General features: G+C 42.2%; 1 protein-coding gene and 1 non-coding gene across 4 annotated transcripts in view; one reads left to right on the top strand and one right to left on the bottom strand.

Moving 5' to 3' along the window:
* PDE8B (phosphodiesterase 8B) overlaps positions 1 to 19824 on the bottom strand; it is a 286354-nt gene that overhangs the window by 110040 nt on the left and 156490 nt on the right. For all 3 annotated transcript variants that reach the window (XM_067731048.1, XM_067731046.1, XM_067731047.1), the window contains exons 5-7: positions 19310 to 19367; positions 10154 to 10242; positions 3346 to 3424 (exon numbers count right to left, since the gene is read on the bottom strand). In XM_067731048.1, the coding sequence (XP_067587149.1) occupies positions 3346 to 3424; positions 10154 to 10242; positions 19310 to 19367 (226 nt within the window). The remainder of the gene's footprint in view (positions 1 to 3345; positions 3425 to 10153; positions 10243 to 19309; positions 19368 to 19824) is intronic.
* Positions 8536 to 8642, top strand: LOC137222803 (U6 spliceosomal RNA). Its single transcript, XR_010942595.1, has one exon. It is a non-coding gene; the product is annotated as a U6 spliceosomal RNA (small nuclear RNA).

Genomic DNA, 19824 nt, shown 5'->3' with positions numbered 1-19824 from the left:
GAAAAGACAACCCTCAGGATGGGAGAAAATATTTGCAAATGAAGCAACTGACAAAGGATTAATCTCCAAAATATACAAGCAGCTCATGCAGCTCAGTATCAAAAACACAAACAACCCAATCCAAAAATGGGCAGAAGACCTAAATAGACATTTCTCCAAAGAAGATATACACATTGCCAACAAACACATGAAAGAATGCTCAACATCACTAATCATTAGAGAAATGCAAAGCAAAGCTACAATGAGGTATCACCTCACACCAGTCAGAATGGCCATCATCAAAATATCTACAAACAATAAATGCTGGAGAGAGTGTGGAGAAAAGTGAACCCTCTTGCACTGTTGGTGGGAATGTAAATTGATACAGCCACTATGGAGAACAGTATGGAGGTTCCTTAAAAAACTAAAAATAGAACTGCCATATGACCTAGCAATCCCACTACTGGGCATATACCATAAGAAAACCATAATTCTAAAAGAGTCATGTACCACAATGTTCATTGCAGCGCTATTTACAATAGCCAGGACATGGAAGCAACCTAAGTGTCCTTCAACAGATGAATGGATAAAGAAATTGTGGCACATATATACAATGGAGTGTTACTCATTCATAAAAGAAACGGAATTGAGTTATATATAGTGAGGTAGATGGACTTTGAGTCTGTCATACAGAGTGAAGTAAGTCAGAAAGAGAAAAACAAATACCATATGCTAACACATACATATGGAATCAGAAAAAAAAATGGTTGTGAAGGCCCTAGGAGCAGGACGAGAATAAATACGCAGACCTACTAGAGAAAGGACTTGAGGACACAGGGAGGGGGAAGGGTAAGCTGGGACAAAGTGAGAGAGTGGCATGGACATATATACACTACCAAACGTAAAATCAGTAGTTAGTGGGAAGCAGCCACATAGCACAGGGAAATAGGTCAGCTCAGTGCTTTGTGACCACCTAGAGGGGTGGGAAAGGGAGGGTGGGAGGGAGGGAGATGCAAGAGTGAAGAGGTATGGGGATATATGTATATGTATAGCTGATTCACTTTGTTATACGGCAGAAACTAACACACTATTGTAAAGCAATTATACTCCAATAAAGATGTTAAAAAAATAAATTAAAAAATAGAAAAGTAAAAAAAAGAATCCGCCTGCCAATGCAGAGGACATGGGTTCGAGCCCTAGTCCAGGAAGATCCCACATGCCGCAGAGCAACTAAGCTTGTGCACCACAACTACTGAGCCTGTGCACCTAGAGCCCGTGCTCTGCAACAAAGACATGCCATCACAATGAGAATCCCGCACACCGCAACAAAGAGCAGCCCCGCTCAACCGCAACTGGAGAAAGCCTGTGCGCAGCAACGAAGACCTAAGGCAGCCAAAATAAAAAAAATTTTTTTAATTAAAAAAAAATGCTTAGTACTGCCTCTGGCACATGGTAAGCACCATGTAAGTGTTTTAAAGCAAACAGATAGGTAGTTTCAATGGATGGATGGGTAGGTAGCTATTGTTCCTAAATGTTAAGTGCTACTGCCCGACCTCTGACCATCTGCACTAAGGGGCACGTTCCCTGTGAAGCGGCACTGCCCCGAGAAGGACTCTGCTATTGAGTAGGAACGTACATGATGTATCTCATTCATGATGACTCATCTTAAAATCTATAGCACAAAGGCCTTTTAAATTTCCCCCTTACATATAATATCCTCTATTCAAGTTCTTCCTCCTTGTTCTTGAGTTTTATATTCAGAAAGCAGGTAGGTTTTTAAAGGGGTCTGAGAGGGCGCCCCAAGGAAAAGCCTGCAGTCAGGTCAGTTTCCCTTTTAATACAGGGATTCCCCTTCCCAGGCACCCACTGTCCTCAATCCCTGCTTCTTCCTCTTCAAGGTAAAGGCTGGCAGGTGATTCAAGTGACACCATCGCCATATCACGTCTCCTAGAGATACAGGTTTCCTAACCACCAGGAGCTAACTGTAGAAGGAAGGACTCAGTTGCCTGTTAAAGGACTGTATGCAAGATTACAAGGCTGGTAGAGAGCAGAGACGCCCCTCTCCTCATCACTAAAATCACAACCCGGCTTCCCCGTAAAAGAGGGAGGTGCGAATTATCTCCTTTTCCCTGGATATCTCCCTGGTATACAAGTACATATGAATAAATTTCTGGGTTTTTCTTGTTAAAAAAAAAAAAAGAGAGAGAAGTGCAAAGCAAACGTGTTTCATGAACAGAATTGACTGTTCAAGTCCAGGTAGAAGTGGGAGAGCTGTGGGGTTTGTGCTCAGTCTGTAACAGAAACATGTCTGATTTCACTGTGGTTCAGGGCAGATCTGTGGGCAGGTGGGCCAGTAATAGGCAGCAACATGAGGAAGCCTTCAGACCCAGGTCATGGGACAGCCAGAAAAACAAATTCTAACAATATAGCCCAACAGGGAACCAGGTAGGAAGGCTTTGGAGTCAGAAAGACATGGCTGGATGTTTTGGTTCCAGTATTTATTATTGAGGCTTTCCTTGGATAAGTTCCTTGGCCTTCCTGGGCCTCAGTTTCCCCATCTCTGTATTATCAGGCCCTATGTCTCTTTCATAGCGTTCCTGAATGCAAATGAGATAATCTCATGAGTGTGTTGATGACAGGGCCTGGGCACGGTGGGCTACTGATGTCACTGACCCCGTGTGAGGGCAGGGTGTGTGTGTGTGCAATGGGGGTTTCACAGGAGCGCATGTGTGAGGCCCTGTTACGGGGCCACTTTGTGTTGGACACTGTCTTTGGTCTCTTCCGATGGTAGCAAATGGTCCTCACGCTCGGTGCCACTATGCAAACCAAGGGCAGTCAAGTCAGTGCCCATCAGTGGAAGGTCTACATTTCAGAGTATTTTTAAAGTGTAAACGTCTTACCTTCCAACAAATAATAAGACAACTTTAATTCAATAAAGGTTTGTCTGCTATACACATTTCCTTAGGAAGATGACTTTAGTATTATATAAGAGTGCTTTATAACTGGAATACCAACTGTAGGCAGATAACTGAGGACTGTTCACAACATTTTGTTCCCAAGGCGTGTGTAAGCAGTTACTCTACAACTCTGACATACTTCTGTATAAACAGTGCCTTCCTGCATAGTCTAAAGAATTTACCTCATCTCTGTGAAAGAAACCGCAGGCTCCAATCTGAACTAATTTTTATTCTTCTTGAGTATCTAATTCTTAGCTTAAGAATATCAGTTTTCCTTGCATACTTTGATGTTCCTTTCTCCAAAGAAAATGTGCCGAAATGTGAGAATTACAGCAAAGTGCTTGAAAAAGGATGGCGCAAACTAGAAAGGCTTTATTTTGACACCTAAAGATAAAAAGTGTCACCATACCTGAATCACGTGGTCATCGCTTGTGATTTCTATGGCTTCATGACAGTGGTCTAATGCTGTAAACACTGAATTACAGGCCCTGAAAGTTGCAAAAGATTGATGTTAGTTCTGCTGGAAAACCATGAGCATTTCATCTGTTCATTTATCAAAGTAAACAGTTCCTCAGGTTCATTAAAACCAAGTACCTTTCGATATGTTTTGGGGAAAAAAAAAGAAACCTAGCCTTTCAAACTAAATGAATAAACAACAGCATGCATTTCTATGCATATCACACAGAGAGAAGAATGTAATCTGGCAAAATCATCATGGATTGTGGAATGAACTCCGTATGTGCTGGATGAAACCTTCACACTGACACAAGAGAACAAAGATGCAGGAGATGGTCTCATAGGCCCCTATGTTCTATGTCAATGACATTCTTCTGTTCCATTCACGGCGGCAGTCATGGAGAAGTCCCATCCCCATCAATTAGAAAAATCTAATTAAGCCCAAATTAGATCTGAGGTATTCTGGCCTTTTGCAACAGACACAGAAATATTTTTTTCTTTTCTTACTTTTACGACCTAGATAAGCAAGCCTTTACGGTACTTGCTACACCCAGCAGCCTGATGAAAGGCAAACACGGCTGAATTCCCCTTGCCCGGTTCATTTTACAGCTCTCCTGGTGGGCACTATTCTTGATGACCTTCCTTGTATATCTGGAATATTTGAAATCATTTCAATTTCTCAATTTCTTGGGCAACATTTTAACTACCTTCCAAATTTAGAGCAACTCCAAATACAGTAAGTTATCTACTATCTAACCCAGCAAGTATGTGGCTACTTACTAGAGCTTTGTTATTTGTACTGGCTGTTTAAAGAATCCCAGTGAAGGCTTTCTTATACATTACCAAAAAAATGTTAATCTACTGGATTGATGTTTCTTCTTATAATATGAACTCTTATAATGTTATTCATTTTTCCCTCTCATAAGGCATCTAACTTTGCCATTCTATTTTGAACGTTTACAAGGGAGAGGGCAGAAGAAACTGGGTGAAACTTGGTTCGGTATTTGGCCAGTTATGGGACCTTGGGCAATGTTTTCTCTCTGCTGGCCCTCAGTTTCCTCATCTATAAAATGAAGATAACACATCTTACAGGTTGTTGTAAGAATCAAAACAGTTTATGTGAGGCGTGTCTCAAAATACTTAGGATGATATAAGAATTCAAGACATAGTACTTGTTACTTGTAAGATCTCAGAATAATATTTTTTGTTCTCTAAAGCTTTCAAAGGCTGTTGGTGAGAAGAAAAGTGAATTATAACCTATCTTTTCTCATGAGTGTATCTGAAATATCAAACCAAGAACTGCTTTCAATAATAGCAAGGCAGCCTGCACAGAAAGGGAAGGATTTTAGCCCATTGACGGGTAGTGCTCCTGTCGCTGCAGAGATGAAGACACAGGTGTGGGAGGGTAAGTAAAGTAAGTAATCATGATGCAGGTGAGTGGAGGAGAACATAACCCTAACCCCACTGATATTTCTGATGGGTGTGGGATGTTTTCTTATTTAAATGGCTCCAGTCTAGGGTTCTCAAAAAACTAAAAATAGAACTACCATATGACCCAGCAATTTCACTCCTGGGTATACATCCGAAAAAAACAAACACACTAATTCAAAAACATACATATACCCCAATATTCATAGCAGCATTGGTCACAATAGCCAAGATATGGAAGCAAACCAGGTGTCCATCAACAGATGAATGGATAAAGGTGTGATATATATATACAATGGAATACTACTCAGCCATAAAAAAGAACAAAATTTTGCCGTTTGCAGCAACATGGATGGACTTGGAGGGTATTATGCTAAGTGAAATAAGTAGACAGAGAAAGACAAATACTGTATGATATCACTTACATGTGGAATCTAAAAAAAAAAAAAAAACAAAAAAACCCCAAACTAGTGAATATAACCAAAAAGCAGACTCACAGATATAGAGTACAAACTGGTGGTTACCAGGGGGGAGAGGGAAGGAGGGAGGGGCAATAAGGGGTAAGGGATTAAGAGGTACAAACTATTAGGTATAAAATAAGCTATAAGGATATATTGTATAACAATATTTTATAATAACTATAAATGGAGTATAACCTTTAAAAATTATAAATCACTGTATTGTAACCTATAATATTGTACAGAAACTATACTTCAAATAAAAAGGTAAATAAAATAAATTGCTCCAGTCTACCTAATATGAACTGTATACTGTCCTATTAGCATTGCTGCATTTGTAAACATGATCATTTAAAATGTGAAAAAGAATTCAAAGAGGACTTTAAAATTGTTACCAAAGTCACTACTGCATCACCTCTCATGAAGAGGCAAGCAAGAGCTAGTCTTATCCCAAGTCTGCTCCAGGCACTTGGGTCCAGAACCCAACTCGGCACAACGGGAAAGCGTTCCCTGTCCTCCAGAAGTCTGATGTGGAAAAGCACCATCTGTGTGGGCTAGTTCCTTAGCTTTGGGAGCTGGCTAATTAAGTGTTAAAACATTTGATCAAATGATAAATTCCCCTCTTGCCCAGGTATTTTCTTAAAGTACCTATGTGGCTCAATTAAGTATGTAAACAGCTACTTCAGAGTATGACTGTTCTTGTCAATTCAACAGGCTGCCTCATACAAGATGTTAGCTCCAACTGCCAAAATGTATCTATTAGATGTTCACTGCAAAGCTATACACTATCCTGTGAGAGTATAATGCCCAATGGGACAAAGCAGATCCTTATTGACAGTTAAAGTGAAAGTATATTGGCAGGACGAGTAGATTATTGCCCCGGTGACAAACGCTACTGGACTGCCATGTGTGGATCTAGGCTTTAAACCAATTTGGTTGATGGTTCTTTTTAAATAAACCTGCAGCAAAATGAGGTAATCAATTTGAATCATGTTCCTAAAGTTTGAGAATTTAATTGCTTGTATTAATTATTAATATTCTTCATGCAGAAGAACCTTAGCTTTATTAATTTTCTGTTCTTGGGAAACCATGTAACTCTGCACCTCAACTGTATTTTAGTAGGCTTCAGTTTGAGAAGCTGGAAAATTGGAAAAAGCACAAGGGAACCAGAGCCCATGTAGCGCTAGTGATGTAACCATTTCCCCTTCATCTTCTTAAAAGTCCGTGAAGGTCTGCAGGGAAAAAGTAAATATTACAGGGACCCAGGTAGAAAGTCTACAAAGAACATAATGCTCTGATGGGGTGCAGGGTGCATCCGACTTAAAGCAGGGTGCCTGGATTCTACTCCAGTGCTGCCACCCACATGTTGAGTAGCTGTGAGCGTGCCCAGAGTCTTCCCGGCTCTCAGCGTTCCTCTGTCAGTTGTCTGGGGCGGTTGGGTTACATGACCTCCTGTGTCCCTAACAAAGGCACCCCGGAATCTACTCAAACAAAACACAAACACCCCACCGCAGACAGACACACACACACAAGGGTAGGACTGGGCAAGGTGGTAGCGTGCAGGGAGAAGACTCTGAACACAAAGCCACATCCCAGCAGGGGTTCGGGAGCAGCAGGGAGGGGGCTGTGGACTTGCTATCCACCAGCACGGCTCCTGGGCAGTGACGCAGCAGGGGCCGGTTACTTTAATCCATCACAGATCAGTTTCTACTTCCGTAACACAACGGGGCTGTCACGCAGAGCCCACGTGAGGATAAAGTGCTCTATAAATATCAGTTAATAATGAGAGATGTAGTGTTCCACGGAATACTAAGGTTTGCCCATCAGAAACTGATTCTAAAATGAAGGACTGCTACTGTCTTAAGATTTGGAGTAAAATAAACATGATGATTTGGGTGTAACCCCTAGGTAACAGATATCAGACTGCCTAATGATGAAATAATAGCTCGTACCTGATTAGTGTAAACTCATCAGCTTACACTCTCAATAAATAGCCAAATCCTATCTGTATTTTGGTTAACATAGTTCTTTTCATGATAAAGAAGCATAAGAACATAAACAATAAGTGGTCATCAGTTAGCCCATACTTCCCTAGACATTCCCCCTCTCATGAGTTCTGTTCAATAAAGTAATTCATCACATGCACACAGAAATGTGATTTTGTTCTGTCTTTAAAAGTTATTCCTATATAATGGAATTTTTAAATCAGGTATGTTATGTTTGATCACATGATCTTTTTTTTCTTGGTTAAGTAAATATGGTTACCATACATGAAGACTGGACAGAAGCGTCTGCCTTCAACATTCAACATCATCCTTGCAGTACAGACTGTCCTTGCAGAATGCTAGTAATGTCACATATTTAGCTGCAGCTGGGGGTGGAATTGCAGGGAAAAGTATGATATAATTAGACTATAATTATTCTGGCATTGTATAACAAAGAGCCTCATTTTCCCCATCTGCAGCAAGTGACAACGTTGCCTGCCAACCTCTGGGGTGCAGGTAGATGCTTTAGACATCCTTGAATGCCCTAAGGAGCTGGGAAGGCCACGGAGGGTCACTGTCCACCCCCATCCGCTGGGCCCAGATATCATACACCCAGGGAGAGTCAAACCACACACACACACACCATACTCCTCCAAAAGACAGAAAAGAAGTTGGAGACAGTTGAGGTACAACCAGCCAAAAGGCATCAAAAGAAACTGACCATTTAGTCCTCCTCTGTCTTCTCCTATGGAGAACTCTTGCCTTCCCTCCCCCTCTGCAGGGGTTGCTCTTGTGCTCGTTGCTTGGGGAGGTCCCAACCAGCCAAGCTGAAGCTGATGCGGAAGGTGAGGGGACTGGGCTTCTGGGCAAACCCACCTTCCTGGGACCGCTGCTGCCTGGGCGAGGTCCATTCATCAGCTTTACGTTGATTTGTATTAAGAACCTGAGCCTTTTCAACGAGCCCAACGCTCCCAAACAGCTCATCACGGAGGGGTGAGAAGTTATGGCGCTCACAGAGTGTTGTGTAGTTAGAACCTTGCCGAGTTCTGAACCTAATGAGTCCTTGAAAAGTTTTCAGTGCCCTGCTTACAGCACGATAACTTGAAGCTCTTTCATTTAGCCCTGGTGCTGCCTGGGGATGTTTATTTCAAACGGCCAGACCTGCCTTTGCCACGCCCCCCATGGGCAAGGCGCCTTCGGACCTCTTACATGTGCCATCACATTGAATGCTGCCTAAGAAAACTCAAGCAGTCATTTAAAATAAAATAAGGAGTGCTTGCTTCGGCAGCACATGTACTAAAACTGGAACGATACAGAGGAGATTAGCATGGCCCCTGCGCCAGGATGACAAGCAAATTCGTGAAGCGTTCCATATTTTTATAAAAAATGAGATACTAAAATAAATAAGTAAATAAAATGAGGGAATTACCTATCAAAGCAATAAGGCGTCTGCTGTTCATTTTTGTTGTAGAAAACGCACAGTTGAAGAATTAAACCAAAATGAAATCTCTCTTTTCCTAATCCTATTTATTGTGAAAACATCTAAAATAAAAGTACAAAGTCTTTTTACCCTAAATAAAAACAGAAGAGGGCCCCAGGAATAAAAACAATTAATGTACAATTAAAACTCATAAATTGCTATAGTAAAGGCAATGCGGTTTTCTTACGAAATTCTATGAAGTTCTCTGCAGGAAATAAATATATGGATACAAAGAAACCAAGGGATTTAACTGACACTCAAAAATCTTTGGCAATCTTCCTTACCAACGAATTTCCACTGGTTTGAGATTCTTTTTTTAATACTTTCCCACCTCAAAAGGGACTGTTTATCCCCACACTTAATTTCTTAGAGCTCTCTATCCACCAAACAGTTGACTTCCCTGAGCAGGGTGAACCCCAGAAGGGCCTGCCTCTGGGGGTTCATGCCAATCCATTTTTCTTCCAAGAGACAGAGGAGAAAAGTTAAGTTTAGAAAGGGTTCTGTTCTGTTTGAATGCAAATTCAGTAATCAAGGTAAGAAGTATAACCATTTCAATGAGATGCTATCCTTATTTTTCACTTAGCCTGAAAGCCTTGTGACCCCTCAGTGGGCCAGAGAGAGAAGCCAGAGCCCTTCTGGCATCCCATAGCCTGGAGCCACTTGGGACTGGTCTCCCAGAGGCCGCGGGCTATGAAGAGCCTCTTCTTTCCCCTGCTCTCTCTGCTGAAGCGGGGCAGGTTGAAGAAATCAGGGTCCTAAGAGTGTGCTGGAGTAGAGCCTGAACAAAACCAGGCATGGGCTACAACTCTGATACTCCAAGACGTCCCAGAAGCAGAGCATCCTAGCACCGAGACGCTGAGAGAATCTGTTCGTCTCAGAAGTAAGCACCAGAGAGAAGTTCTTAAAGCACTAGGCATGCGTAAAGAGACTTAAAATCAGTCTCTTGAAGATACTTCATGCATATTGAGGCCACAAGCAGGCCTCATGAAATTGCTATCATGGATACGTAGCAATTGCCATAGTTAGCATAATAAATATTCCCACGAGTTTGCCCCTATCTATAACAATCCAAGTAGGAATGTATAAATGTTGCAAGTACAAAGTCATCCTCAAAGGCTATTCTTAATCTCGATCTAATTGTACAGAAGTTAAACAGTACTTTTCCTAGTGTATAATTTTAAAACTGCTGTAAATAGTGGAAAATACTGTCAAAAGAAGAAACGCCTCCAATTTATTTCATTATACCAATGGGCTCCCAGTTTAGACTCTGCCATTTACCAGCTACGGTTACTTGTTCAACAGCTTCAGAATCCCTGGGATTCCGCTAAGAACCAGTGAACCTCAGCCTGAGGACAGACAAGCTTTGCTACAGAATGGTTAACCTTGTATTCATCCTATTTTGCTACATACCTTAACTTGAACTGTGAGCGAACTTCCCCATGTTCTATTTGAATCAGTTCATTATAGCAAGCAATTATGCTGCTATTCTCCATAAATCTCTGGAAAAAAAGCAAAGGTAATACATAAGACATATACAATTACTTCTTAAATAGTCAAAGAAGCTTAACAGTTTCTCCAACCTCAGGTAACTCTGTTATATAAGACAACTAGTAGGTAGGATGAGATTAAATAAAACAGTTGTCAAGTGTTTGAAATGCTTGTTTAAATGTATAACAAACAAGACAGCAGAAACATTACATAGTTATTTATAACAAAACATTATTAACACTCACAGGAAAATAAACACACGAGGGATAGAACACCTCCCCCAGCCTTGCTAATTACTGAAACACCTGTGCTTCTGTTGCACTAAGGAAAGTCTTCTAAAACCTGAGCCTAGATGTCTTCACGGCATACCACACTACGAGTGATGTCTTCTGGTGGGGAGAGGCAGTCTTTGCTTCCTTCCTCATCTTCTGAGTGCCTAACGCATCCTGCCTCTTCTCATGTCTGTCTGTCTGTCTGTCTCTCTCACATACACACACACACACTCTCTTCCGCACATCTAGCATGGATGGCTTCTCCCTGTGGAATATCTGAGAAGCTCCCTGACTTTCCCTGTGCCTCTGGTCCCCACCAGCCCAGGAGGAAGCTGGGAAGGGCTAAGGACAGAGGGGGAACCATGAACACACACAGAGGGAAATACTTTCTATTTACAAAGCAAAGTTAAACATGGTGAGGTTCTGGTTCAGCTTCTGGACGGGTGGAGATGATGTGTCAGTCTGTAACTGAGCTCTGAGTGGTGTTAGCTGATGCTTCATGAAGTACAAGAAAGGATCTGTGATAAAATAAGTCTTTGAAAAGGTTGGGATAAACAGTTTCCTTTGTTTTAAAACGAAAACCTCAGAAGTAAACTTTTGTTGACTGTCTAATTGATTTGCCTTAGGCTTTTATTATGCCTCTGTGTCTATGTGTGTAGGTATATATTTTATATGTATATATTTATATATATATATAATCATTCTATATTTTCACTTTCATATTTACGTAGTAACGTTTTTCCTTTTTTCCTTTTTATTTTATTTATTTGTTTACTTAACATCTTTATTGGACTATAATTGTTTTACGATGTTGTGTTAGTTTCTGCTGTATAAAAAAGTGAATCAGCTATACATATACATATATCCCCGTAACCCCTCCCTGTAGCGTCTCCCTCCCACCCTCCCTATCCCACCACTCTAGGTGGTCACAAAGCACTGAGCTGATCTCCCTATGCTATGCGGCTGCTTCCCACTAGCTATTTTACATTTGGTAGTGTATATATGTCAATGCCACTCTTTCACTTCATCCCAGCTTATCCTTCCCCCTCCCCGTGTCCTCGAGTCCATTCCCTACATCTGCGTCTTTATTCCTGTCTGGCCCCTAGGTTCGTCAGAACCAATTTTTTTTTTTTAGATTCCATATATATGTGTTAGCACACGGTATTTGTTTTTCTCTTTCTGACTTACTTCACTCTGTATGACAGACTCTAGGTCCATCCACCTCACTACAAATGACTCAATTTCATTTCTTTTTATGGCTGAGTAATATTCCATTGCATACATGTGCTACGTCTTCTTCATCCATTCATCTGCCGATGGACACTTAGGTTGATTCCATGACCTGGCTGTTGTAAATAGAGATGCAATGAACACTGTGGTACATGACTCTTTTTTTTTTTTCTTTTTTGCAGGACACGGGCCTATCACTGTTGTGACCTCTCCCATTGCGGAGCACAGGTTCTGGATGCGCAGGCTCAGCGGCCATGGCTCACAGGCCCAGCCGCTCAGCGGCATGTGGGATCTTCCCAGACCAGGACACGAACCCGTGTCCCCTGCACCAGCAGGCGGACTCTCAACTACTGCACCACCAGGGAAGCCCTACTTCCTCTTTTTTTATTTGGATTCCTTTTCTTTCTTTTTCTTCTCTGATTGCTGGGGCTAAAACTTCCAAAACTGTGTTGAATTTTGTCAACAGCTTTTTCTGCATCTATTGAGATGATCATATGGCTTTTCTCCTTCAGTTTGTTAATATTGTTTATCACATTGATTGATTTGCATATATTGAAGAATCCTTGCATTCCTGGGATAAACCCCACTTGATCATGGTGTATGATCCTTCTAATGTGCTGTTGGATTCTGTTTGCTGGTATTTTGTTGAGGATTTTTGCATCTGTGTTCATCAGTGATATTGGCCTATAGTTTTCTTTTTTTGTGAACACCTTTGTCTGGTTTGGGTATCAGGATGATGGCGGCCTCATGGAATGAGTTTGGGAGTATTCCTCCCTCTGCTATATTTTGGAAGACTTTGAGAAGTTTTGGTGTTAGCTCTCCTCTAAATGTTTGATAGAATTTGCCTGTGAAGCCATCTGGTCCTGGGCTTTTGTTCATTGGAAGATTTTTAATCACAGTGCTTGAGATTTTTAATTTCAGTGCCTGTGATTGGTCTGTTTATATTTTCAATTTCTTCCTGGTTCAGTCTCAGAAGGTTCTCCTAAGAATTTGTCCATTGCTTCCAGGTTGTCCATTTTATTGGCATATAGTTGCTTGTAGTAATCTCTTGTGGTCCTTTGTATTTCTGCAGTGTCAGTTGTTACTTCTCCTTTTTCATTTCTAATTCTATTGATTTGAGTCTTCTCCCTTTTCTTCTTGATGAGTCTGGTTAATGGTTTATCAATTTTGTTTATCTTCTCAAGGAAACAGCTTTTACTTTTATTGATCTTTGCTATTGTTTCCTTCATTTCTTTTTCATTTATTTCTGAGCTCATCTTTATGATTTCTTTCCTTCTGCTAACTTTGGGGTTTTTTTGTTCTTCTTTCTCCAATTGCTTTAGGTGTAAGGTGAGATTGTTTATTTGAGATGTTTCTTGTTTCTTAGGGTAGGATTGTATTGCTATAAACTTCCCTCTTAGGACTGCTTTTGCTGCATCTCGTAGGTGTTGGGTTGTCGTGTTTTCATTTCTTTCTAGGTATTTATGATTTCCTATTTGATTTCTTCAGTGATCTCTTGGGTATTTAGTAGTGTACGGTTCCACCTCCGTGTGTTTGTATTTTTTACAGATTTTTTCCTGTAATTGATACCTAGTCTCATAGCATTGTGGTCGGAAAAGATACTAATTACGATTTCAATTTTCTTATATTTACCAAGGCTTGATTTGTGACCCAAGATATGATCTATCCTGGAGAATGTTCCATGAGCACTTGAAAGTGTATCCTGTTGTTTTTGGATGGAATGTCCTATAAATATCAATTAATTCCATCTTGTTTAATGTGTCATTTAAAGCTTGTGTTTCCTTATTTATTTTCATTTTGGATGATCTGTCCATGGGTGAAAGTGGGGTGTTAAAGTCCCCTACTATTACTGTGTTACTGGCGATTTCCCCTTTGGCTGTTAGCATTTGCCTTATGTATTGAGGTTCTCCTATGTTGGGTGCATAAATATTTACAATTGTTATATTTTCTTCTTGAATTGATCCCTTAATCATTATGTAGTATCCTTCTTTGTCTCTTGTAATAGTCTTTATTTTAAAGTCTATTTTGTCTGATATGAGAATTGCTACTCCAGCTTTCTTTTGATTTCCATTTGCATGGACTATCTTTTTCCATCCCCTCACTTTCAGTCTGTATGTGTCCCTCAGTCTGAAGTGAGTCTCTTGTAAACAGCACATATACCCGACTTGTTTTTGTATTCATTCAGCCAGTCTGTGTCTTTTGGTTGGAGCATTTAATCCATTTACATGTAAGGTAGTTATCGATATGTATGTTCGTATTACCTTTTTCTTAATTCTTTGGGGTTTGTTATTGTAGGTCTTTTCCTTCTCCTGTGTTTCCTGCCTAGAGAAGTTCCTTTAGCATTTGTTGTAAAGCTGGTTTGGTGGTGCTGAATTCTTAAGCTTTTGCTTGTCTGTAAACCTTTTAATTTCTCCGTCAAATCTGAATGAGATCCTTGCTGGGTAGAGTAATTGTGGTTGTAGGTTTTTCCCTTTCATCACTTTAAATATGTCCTGCCACTCCATTCTGGCTTGCAGAGTTTCTGCTGAAGATCAGCTGTTAACCTTACGGGGATTCCATGTATGTTAATTGTTGCTTTTCCCTTGCTGCTTTAAATATTTTTTCTTTGTATTTAATTTTGATAGTTTGATTAATATGTGTCTTGGCATGTTTCTCCTTGGATTTATCCTGTATGGGACTCTCTGAGCTTCCTGGACTTGATTGACTGTTTCCTTACCAATATTAGGCAAGTTTTCAACTATAATCTATTCAAATATTTTCTCAGTCTCTTTCTTTTTCTCTTCATCTTCTGGGACCCCTATAATTCGAATGTTGGTGCGTTTAATGTTTTCCTAGTGGTCTCTGAGACTGTCCTCAGTTCTTTTCATTCTTTTTTCTTTATTCTGCTCTGCAGTAGTTGTTTCCATTATTTTATCTTCCAGGTCACTTATCTGTTCTTCTGCCTCGGTTATTCTGCTATTGATTCCTTCTAGAGAATTTTTAATTTCATTTATTGTGTTGTTCATCATTGTTTGTTTGTCGTTTAGTTCTTCTAGGTCTTGTTAAATGTTTCTTGTATTTTCTCCATTCTATTTCCAAGATTTTGGATCATCTTTACAATCATTGCTCTGAATTCTTTCTCAGGTAGACTGCCTATTTCCTCTCCATTTGTTTGGTCTGGTGGGTTTTTATCTTGCTCCTTCATCTGCTGCATATTTCTCTGTCTTCTCATTTTGCTTAGCTTACTGTGTCTGGGGTCTCCTTTTCACAGGGTGCAGGTTCATAGTTCCCATTTTTTTTGGTGTCTGTCCCCAGTGGGTAAGGTTGGTTCAGTGGCTCGTGTAGGCTTCCTGGTGGAAGGTACTGGTACCTGTATTCTGGTGAATGAGGCTGGATCTTGTCTTTCTGGTAGGCAGGACCATGTCTGGTGGTGTGTTTTGGGGTGTCTGTGAACATATTATGATTTTAGGCAGCATCTCTGCTAGTGGGTGGGGTTGTGTTCCTGTCTTGCTAGTTGTTCGGCATGGGGTGTTCAGCACTGGAGTTTGCTGGTTGTTGGATGGAGCTGGGTCTTAGCATTGAGATGGAGATCTCTGGGACAGCTCTCATCGACTGCTATTACGTGGTGCCGGGAGGTCTCTCGTGGTCCCATGTCCTGAACTCGGCTCTCCCACCTCAGAGGCTCAGGCCTGACAGCCAGCCGGAGCACCAAGACCCTTTTGGGAAGTCTGAGGTCTTCTGCCAGTGTTCAGTAGGTGTTCTGTAGGAGTTGTTCCACATGTAGATGTATTTTGTTTGTTTGTTTTTTGCGTACGTGGGCCTCTCACTGTTGTGGCCTCTCCCGTTGTGGAGCACAGGCTCCGGACGCGCAGGCTCAGCAGCCACGGCTCACGGGCCTAGCCGCTCCGCGGCATGTGGGATCTTCCCGGACCGGGGCACGAACCCGTGTCCCCTGCATCGGCAGGCGGACTCTCAACCACTGCGCCACCAGGGAAGCCCTGTAGATGTATTTTTGATGTATTTGTGGGGAGGAAGGTGATCTCCACATCTTACTCCTCTGCCATCTTGAAGGTCCTACCGTAATTTTTTATAATTCTTATTTTTCTTTAGGTCTCCTAAGAACTTCCAGTGCGGTGAAGATCAGCCTTCTGTTAGGTGATGGTTTCTAAACACTGGAGCACTTTGTTTGCACATAAGTGGCACTCAGTAAGTGTTTTGTAGACTAAGGGCAGTGGGAAAATATTTTGGGAAGTTTTTAGACTATCATTAACCCCGAAATCTGAAATAAATTGAGTGAACCAAGGACAGTGGTCTTCAAACTTCAACATGCTAAGAATAACCTGGGTGTTTGGTTTAAAATGCAGCTTCCTGGGCCCCGCTTCCAGAAACGTAGGCGGGTGTCTTTAGTACAGGATTTCTCCATATGCTTGGGTGTGATGCTGCTAACATGCACTGTACCTTCTCAGGGGCAAGAGGAGGAGAATCAGAGTCTTCACTGATTTTCCACACTTACTCGACCACAGAAGCCTTTTGTCATGGACACCTATTAAAAGCTTTGGGACACTAGCGTTCCATGGAACACTTTGGGAAACGTGACTTTGGTGGACCCAGCATGAAGTTGGGAGTTAAACACCAAGTATTTGCATCTTGACTTATTATGAGTATGAGCTCTGCAAGGTAGTCATTTTGAGCCTGTTTCCTCCTCTGCAAAAATGGAGACAATACCAAACCTCTCATCCGTAGATGAGGATCAAGTCAGTCCCCTAGAATGGAGCCCGACAAATAATAAACCTTGGTTCTCCACTTCTTCCTCCACACAACGTCTCTCCAGGGAGGAACTGTGTCTGACTGCCATACCCCCGACACGCCTAGCACACCACCTTGCACAGAGTAAGTGCTCCATAAAGACTTGCTGAATGAACTTGTAAACATCATTCCAAATAGCAAAGGGGTACACAAAGGCTCACACAAAAACAAGTTGCAATCGCCCTTTGCTAAGATGCTCTTTCTAAAAACTCAGAGTGGGCTGAGCACCATGCAGTCGGCCACTCACGCACAGCTCTAGCGGCTTCAAGAGGAGCTGCTCTGGGATATTTGATGGTACGATGTGTTCCTGGATCCCCACTCAGGGACCCATCAACTGAGGCACTGGTCAATTAGCTAGTAACACAGAGCCGAGTTTCAGCAGATGATTTAATACAATCACAACAACTCAGAGATGGGAAACAACTTCACAGAAGGCAAGAAGAATAGCTGGCATATTTGGAAGGGTGTTTGGGTAGAAAGTTGCCAGAGACAAGATTTTGCCCAAAAACAGGAGACCAGCCACCTGGAGAGCAGCCTCGGCCGATTCTGTGCCACTGTAACTCAGGAGGGAAAGCCTGTTAGGTGCGGCAGCTTCTCTCGGAAAGAGCCCCAACTCCTTGGGGGCAACCTGACCTGGCTGGCAAATGGCCTTGATCAGACCCAGCACTAAAGACTACCAGCACTAAAGACTGGCCCCTGACAGGTACTGTTTTTCATGCTTCCACAAAGGGCTTTACTCACCATGGCTGCCTGCAAAAAGCAGCATCATATCAAGACAGAGAAACGAAACCTTCCAGAGCAGCACAGACAGGTTACAAAAAAGAATAAAAAGGAACAATGGTATTTTCCCTCCTAAATTCACTTAATAGCGTTTGCACCCAAACAGGGCAGATGTCTCTCCTAAGCTTTTCTGTGAGTAGACGTGCAATCTTAGCCCCCCAGACAAGACGCTGTCACTCCTAATGACACCAATCTCCACACCAGTTGGTCAGAGGCAGGATTGGTGAACTAAAAGCTGAATTCCAAAAGGGCACTCAACAGCACCTATGGCAACGGGGGCTCATGGCCATAACCCACGGCGTGTCTTGCCTGCCCCAGCCCCTCCACAGGTCATGTGGAGAACCTCCATGCTCACATTCTGAGAGGCCCTGCCTCAGATATGAAGGACAGCCTTGGGCTGAGGTGCATGGGTGGTCAACGTTACATGGAAGACTTATGAAAACTGAGTAATTTTAAGTCATTCCTCAGAAAATGAGTAAGTAAAGACGTCCCAGCCACACGACTTCTTGGATGACTTTCCTTTTGCAACTCTCCATTCCGAAACTCAGAAGCATTGTCTCGTTAAGCTGTGGCAAGCACGCCAGAACGGCGTCTGGAACCGAGTGCCAGCCTCTGAGAGATGCGATGACGGACAGGAGGGAAGAGTTAAGGGAGTGAGTGATACTGCTGACCGGAAACATTCATTTCTATCACACTTGTGAACCGCAGCACTGCCTTCAACGTTTTATACAGCACTGCTGCTTCTCCACGGAAGCACACCAAAGCACAAAACAACTGCATCCCGTGGGCAATTTCTGCTTCTCTGTGACTGACAATAAACAAGGGATCTTTTTGAATCCAGAGTAGCCAACCACCATTGCTTAAAGCACCCAAAGGAATTTTCATAATTCACAAGGCACTGGCAGTCTCCTATTTTTGAAGGAAAAGGACGCATCACACCATCTATTTGAGATTCAGATTACTCCTATCAAAAGACCTTGAGATACCAGGTAAACCTAGTTATTTAGGTTGTTGGTAAGTCTCCTTAATCAATCTCAATCTTCTAGTTGAGTATCAGGGTCAAAGAACTTTTCTTTGCTGACGTTTTTGGTTTAAACCAGGAGTTCACAAGATGCCACAAGTCACTTGCTTGAGTTTAAATTACCCGCAAAAGTTGCCCAAGTCAACTGTGACCTCTACCTTGTTTTTTCCAAAGGGTAATCTTTCATTTTTTTAATAGAAGAAATATACGCTTGTTATTTAAAAAATTCAAGCATATAAAGTGAGGTCCTCCACAATTTCTCTGTAAGGGTTTGTAATATTTTAATATTATGAAATACATTTCCTTTAAACAGTCATGTTTTGATTATCTTTCTCCACCCCTTTTCTTCTCTCTTTCAAATCCATCATGTTGTTTTCTGTTTGCATGCACAGGGTCTCACCTCCAACCAAACCTTCAGACTGCCCTCACCCTGAGATACTGGGTAAGCCTAGGTATTTAGTTTGTTAAGTTTCCTTGGAGTAATCAGTCTTCATCCCCAAGTTGAATATCAGTGTTATTCATGTAGTTGTCACTCAGAATTTTTCTTTGCTGACATTTATGGCTTCAATGAGGAGTTCCCAAGATGCTATTGCTGTCATGGGCCTGTCCCCAGGGTGTAAGCTGTGGCTGGGCCCTTGATGAGCACAGAGCCCTGGGTGCCGAGCTGGTGGACTAACTACACGTAATCACACACATACACGCTAACTGACCGGACTGATTTAAATGAGATTACTTTGGGACTAGAGAATTTCGACCTGATATAAGAAGACAGGTTTTTTACATCATTACATATCTGTAGCTAAGATATATGAAGTTATGAGAGAAAAAGGAAAAAAGCCTGACCAGCAGGTGCTCGTCACCATCCCATGAGAACAACTGCTTCCTTTCCCTCACAGTTCTGGGGCTGAATGCCTATAACAGTATGCTTAGCTGTTTGGCTAAGGTTACGTATCTGTATCTGAGAGAGGTGCTAGTTCATCTTTTACATACCCGGTTGAAGCCTGCGTGCAGAAGAGGGAGGACCGAGGCCTCTTCATAGTCGCCGGATCTGTAGCAAAGCAGAAAATGTGGTCACTCGGCAGATATACAAACCGGGATTCCTCACACTGAAACTCGGAGAGCGCAAGGCAAGCAGGGAGACGGCTGTGAGAGTGCCTTCCTGCCCAGCACATGCCCGCAGGGTGCACCTGCCTTGTAAGAACCCAGACTCCCACGTCCGCCTTCAGGTGCAGAAAGAACACAGACAGTAGAAGGAACTCCAGCAGTGTGTGTGAAAGGTGCACACGACAGGCCCTCTCCAACTCTGGGCTCCTTGGGAGTTGGAGCAAATGTACCGGAGCAGTTCCCATAAAGGGACAAGGAAGGTGCAACGCTCATCCCAGAGACCACTGTCCTCTTTGAGATCCCCAAACCTTCTGGAAGCATGACTCCCACCCCAAGACTTAGGTGGGTCCAACTCTCAGGAAGACAACTGGCATTAGAGGCTGCAGCACCCCAGGGCCAAT

This window comes from Pseudorca crassidens, chromosome 3 (genome assembly GCF_039906515.1).
Source record: "Pseudorca crassidens isolate mPseCra1 chromosome 3, mPseCra1.hap1, whole genome shotgun sequence".
Classification (NCBI taxonomy): Eukaryota; Metazoa; Chordata; class Mammalia; order Artiodactyla; family Delphinidae; genus Pseudorca; species Pseudorca crassidens.
Note: the sequence above shows the minus strand (reverse complement) of the source record. Positions and strands in the feature narration are given on the sequence as shown.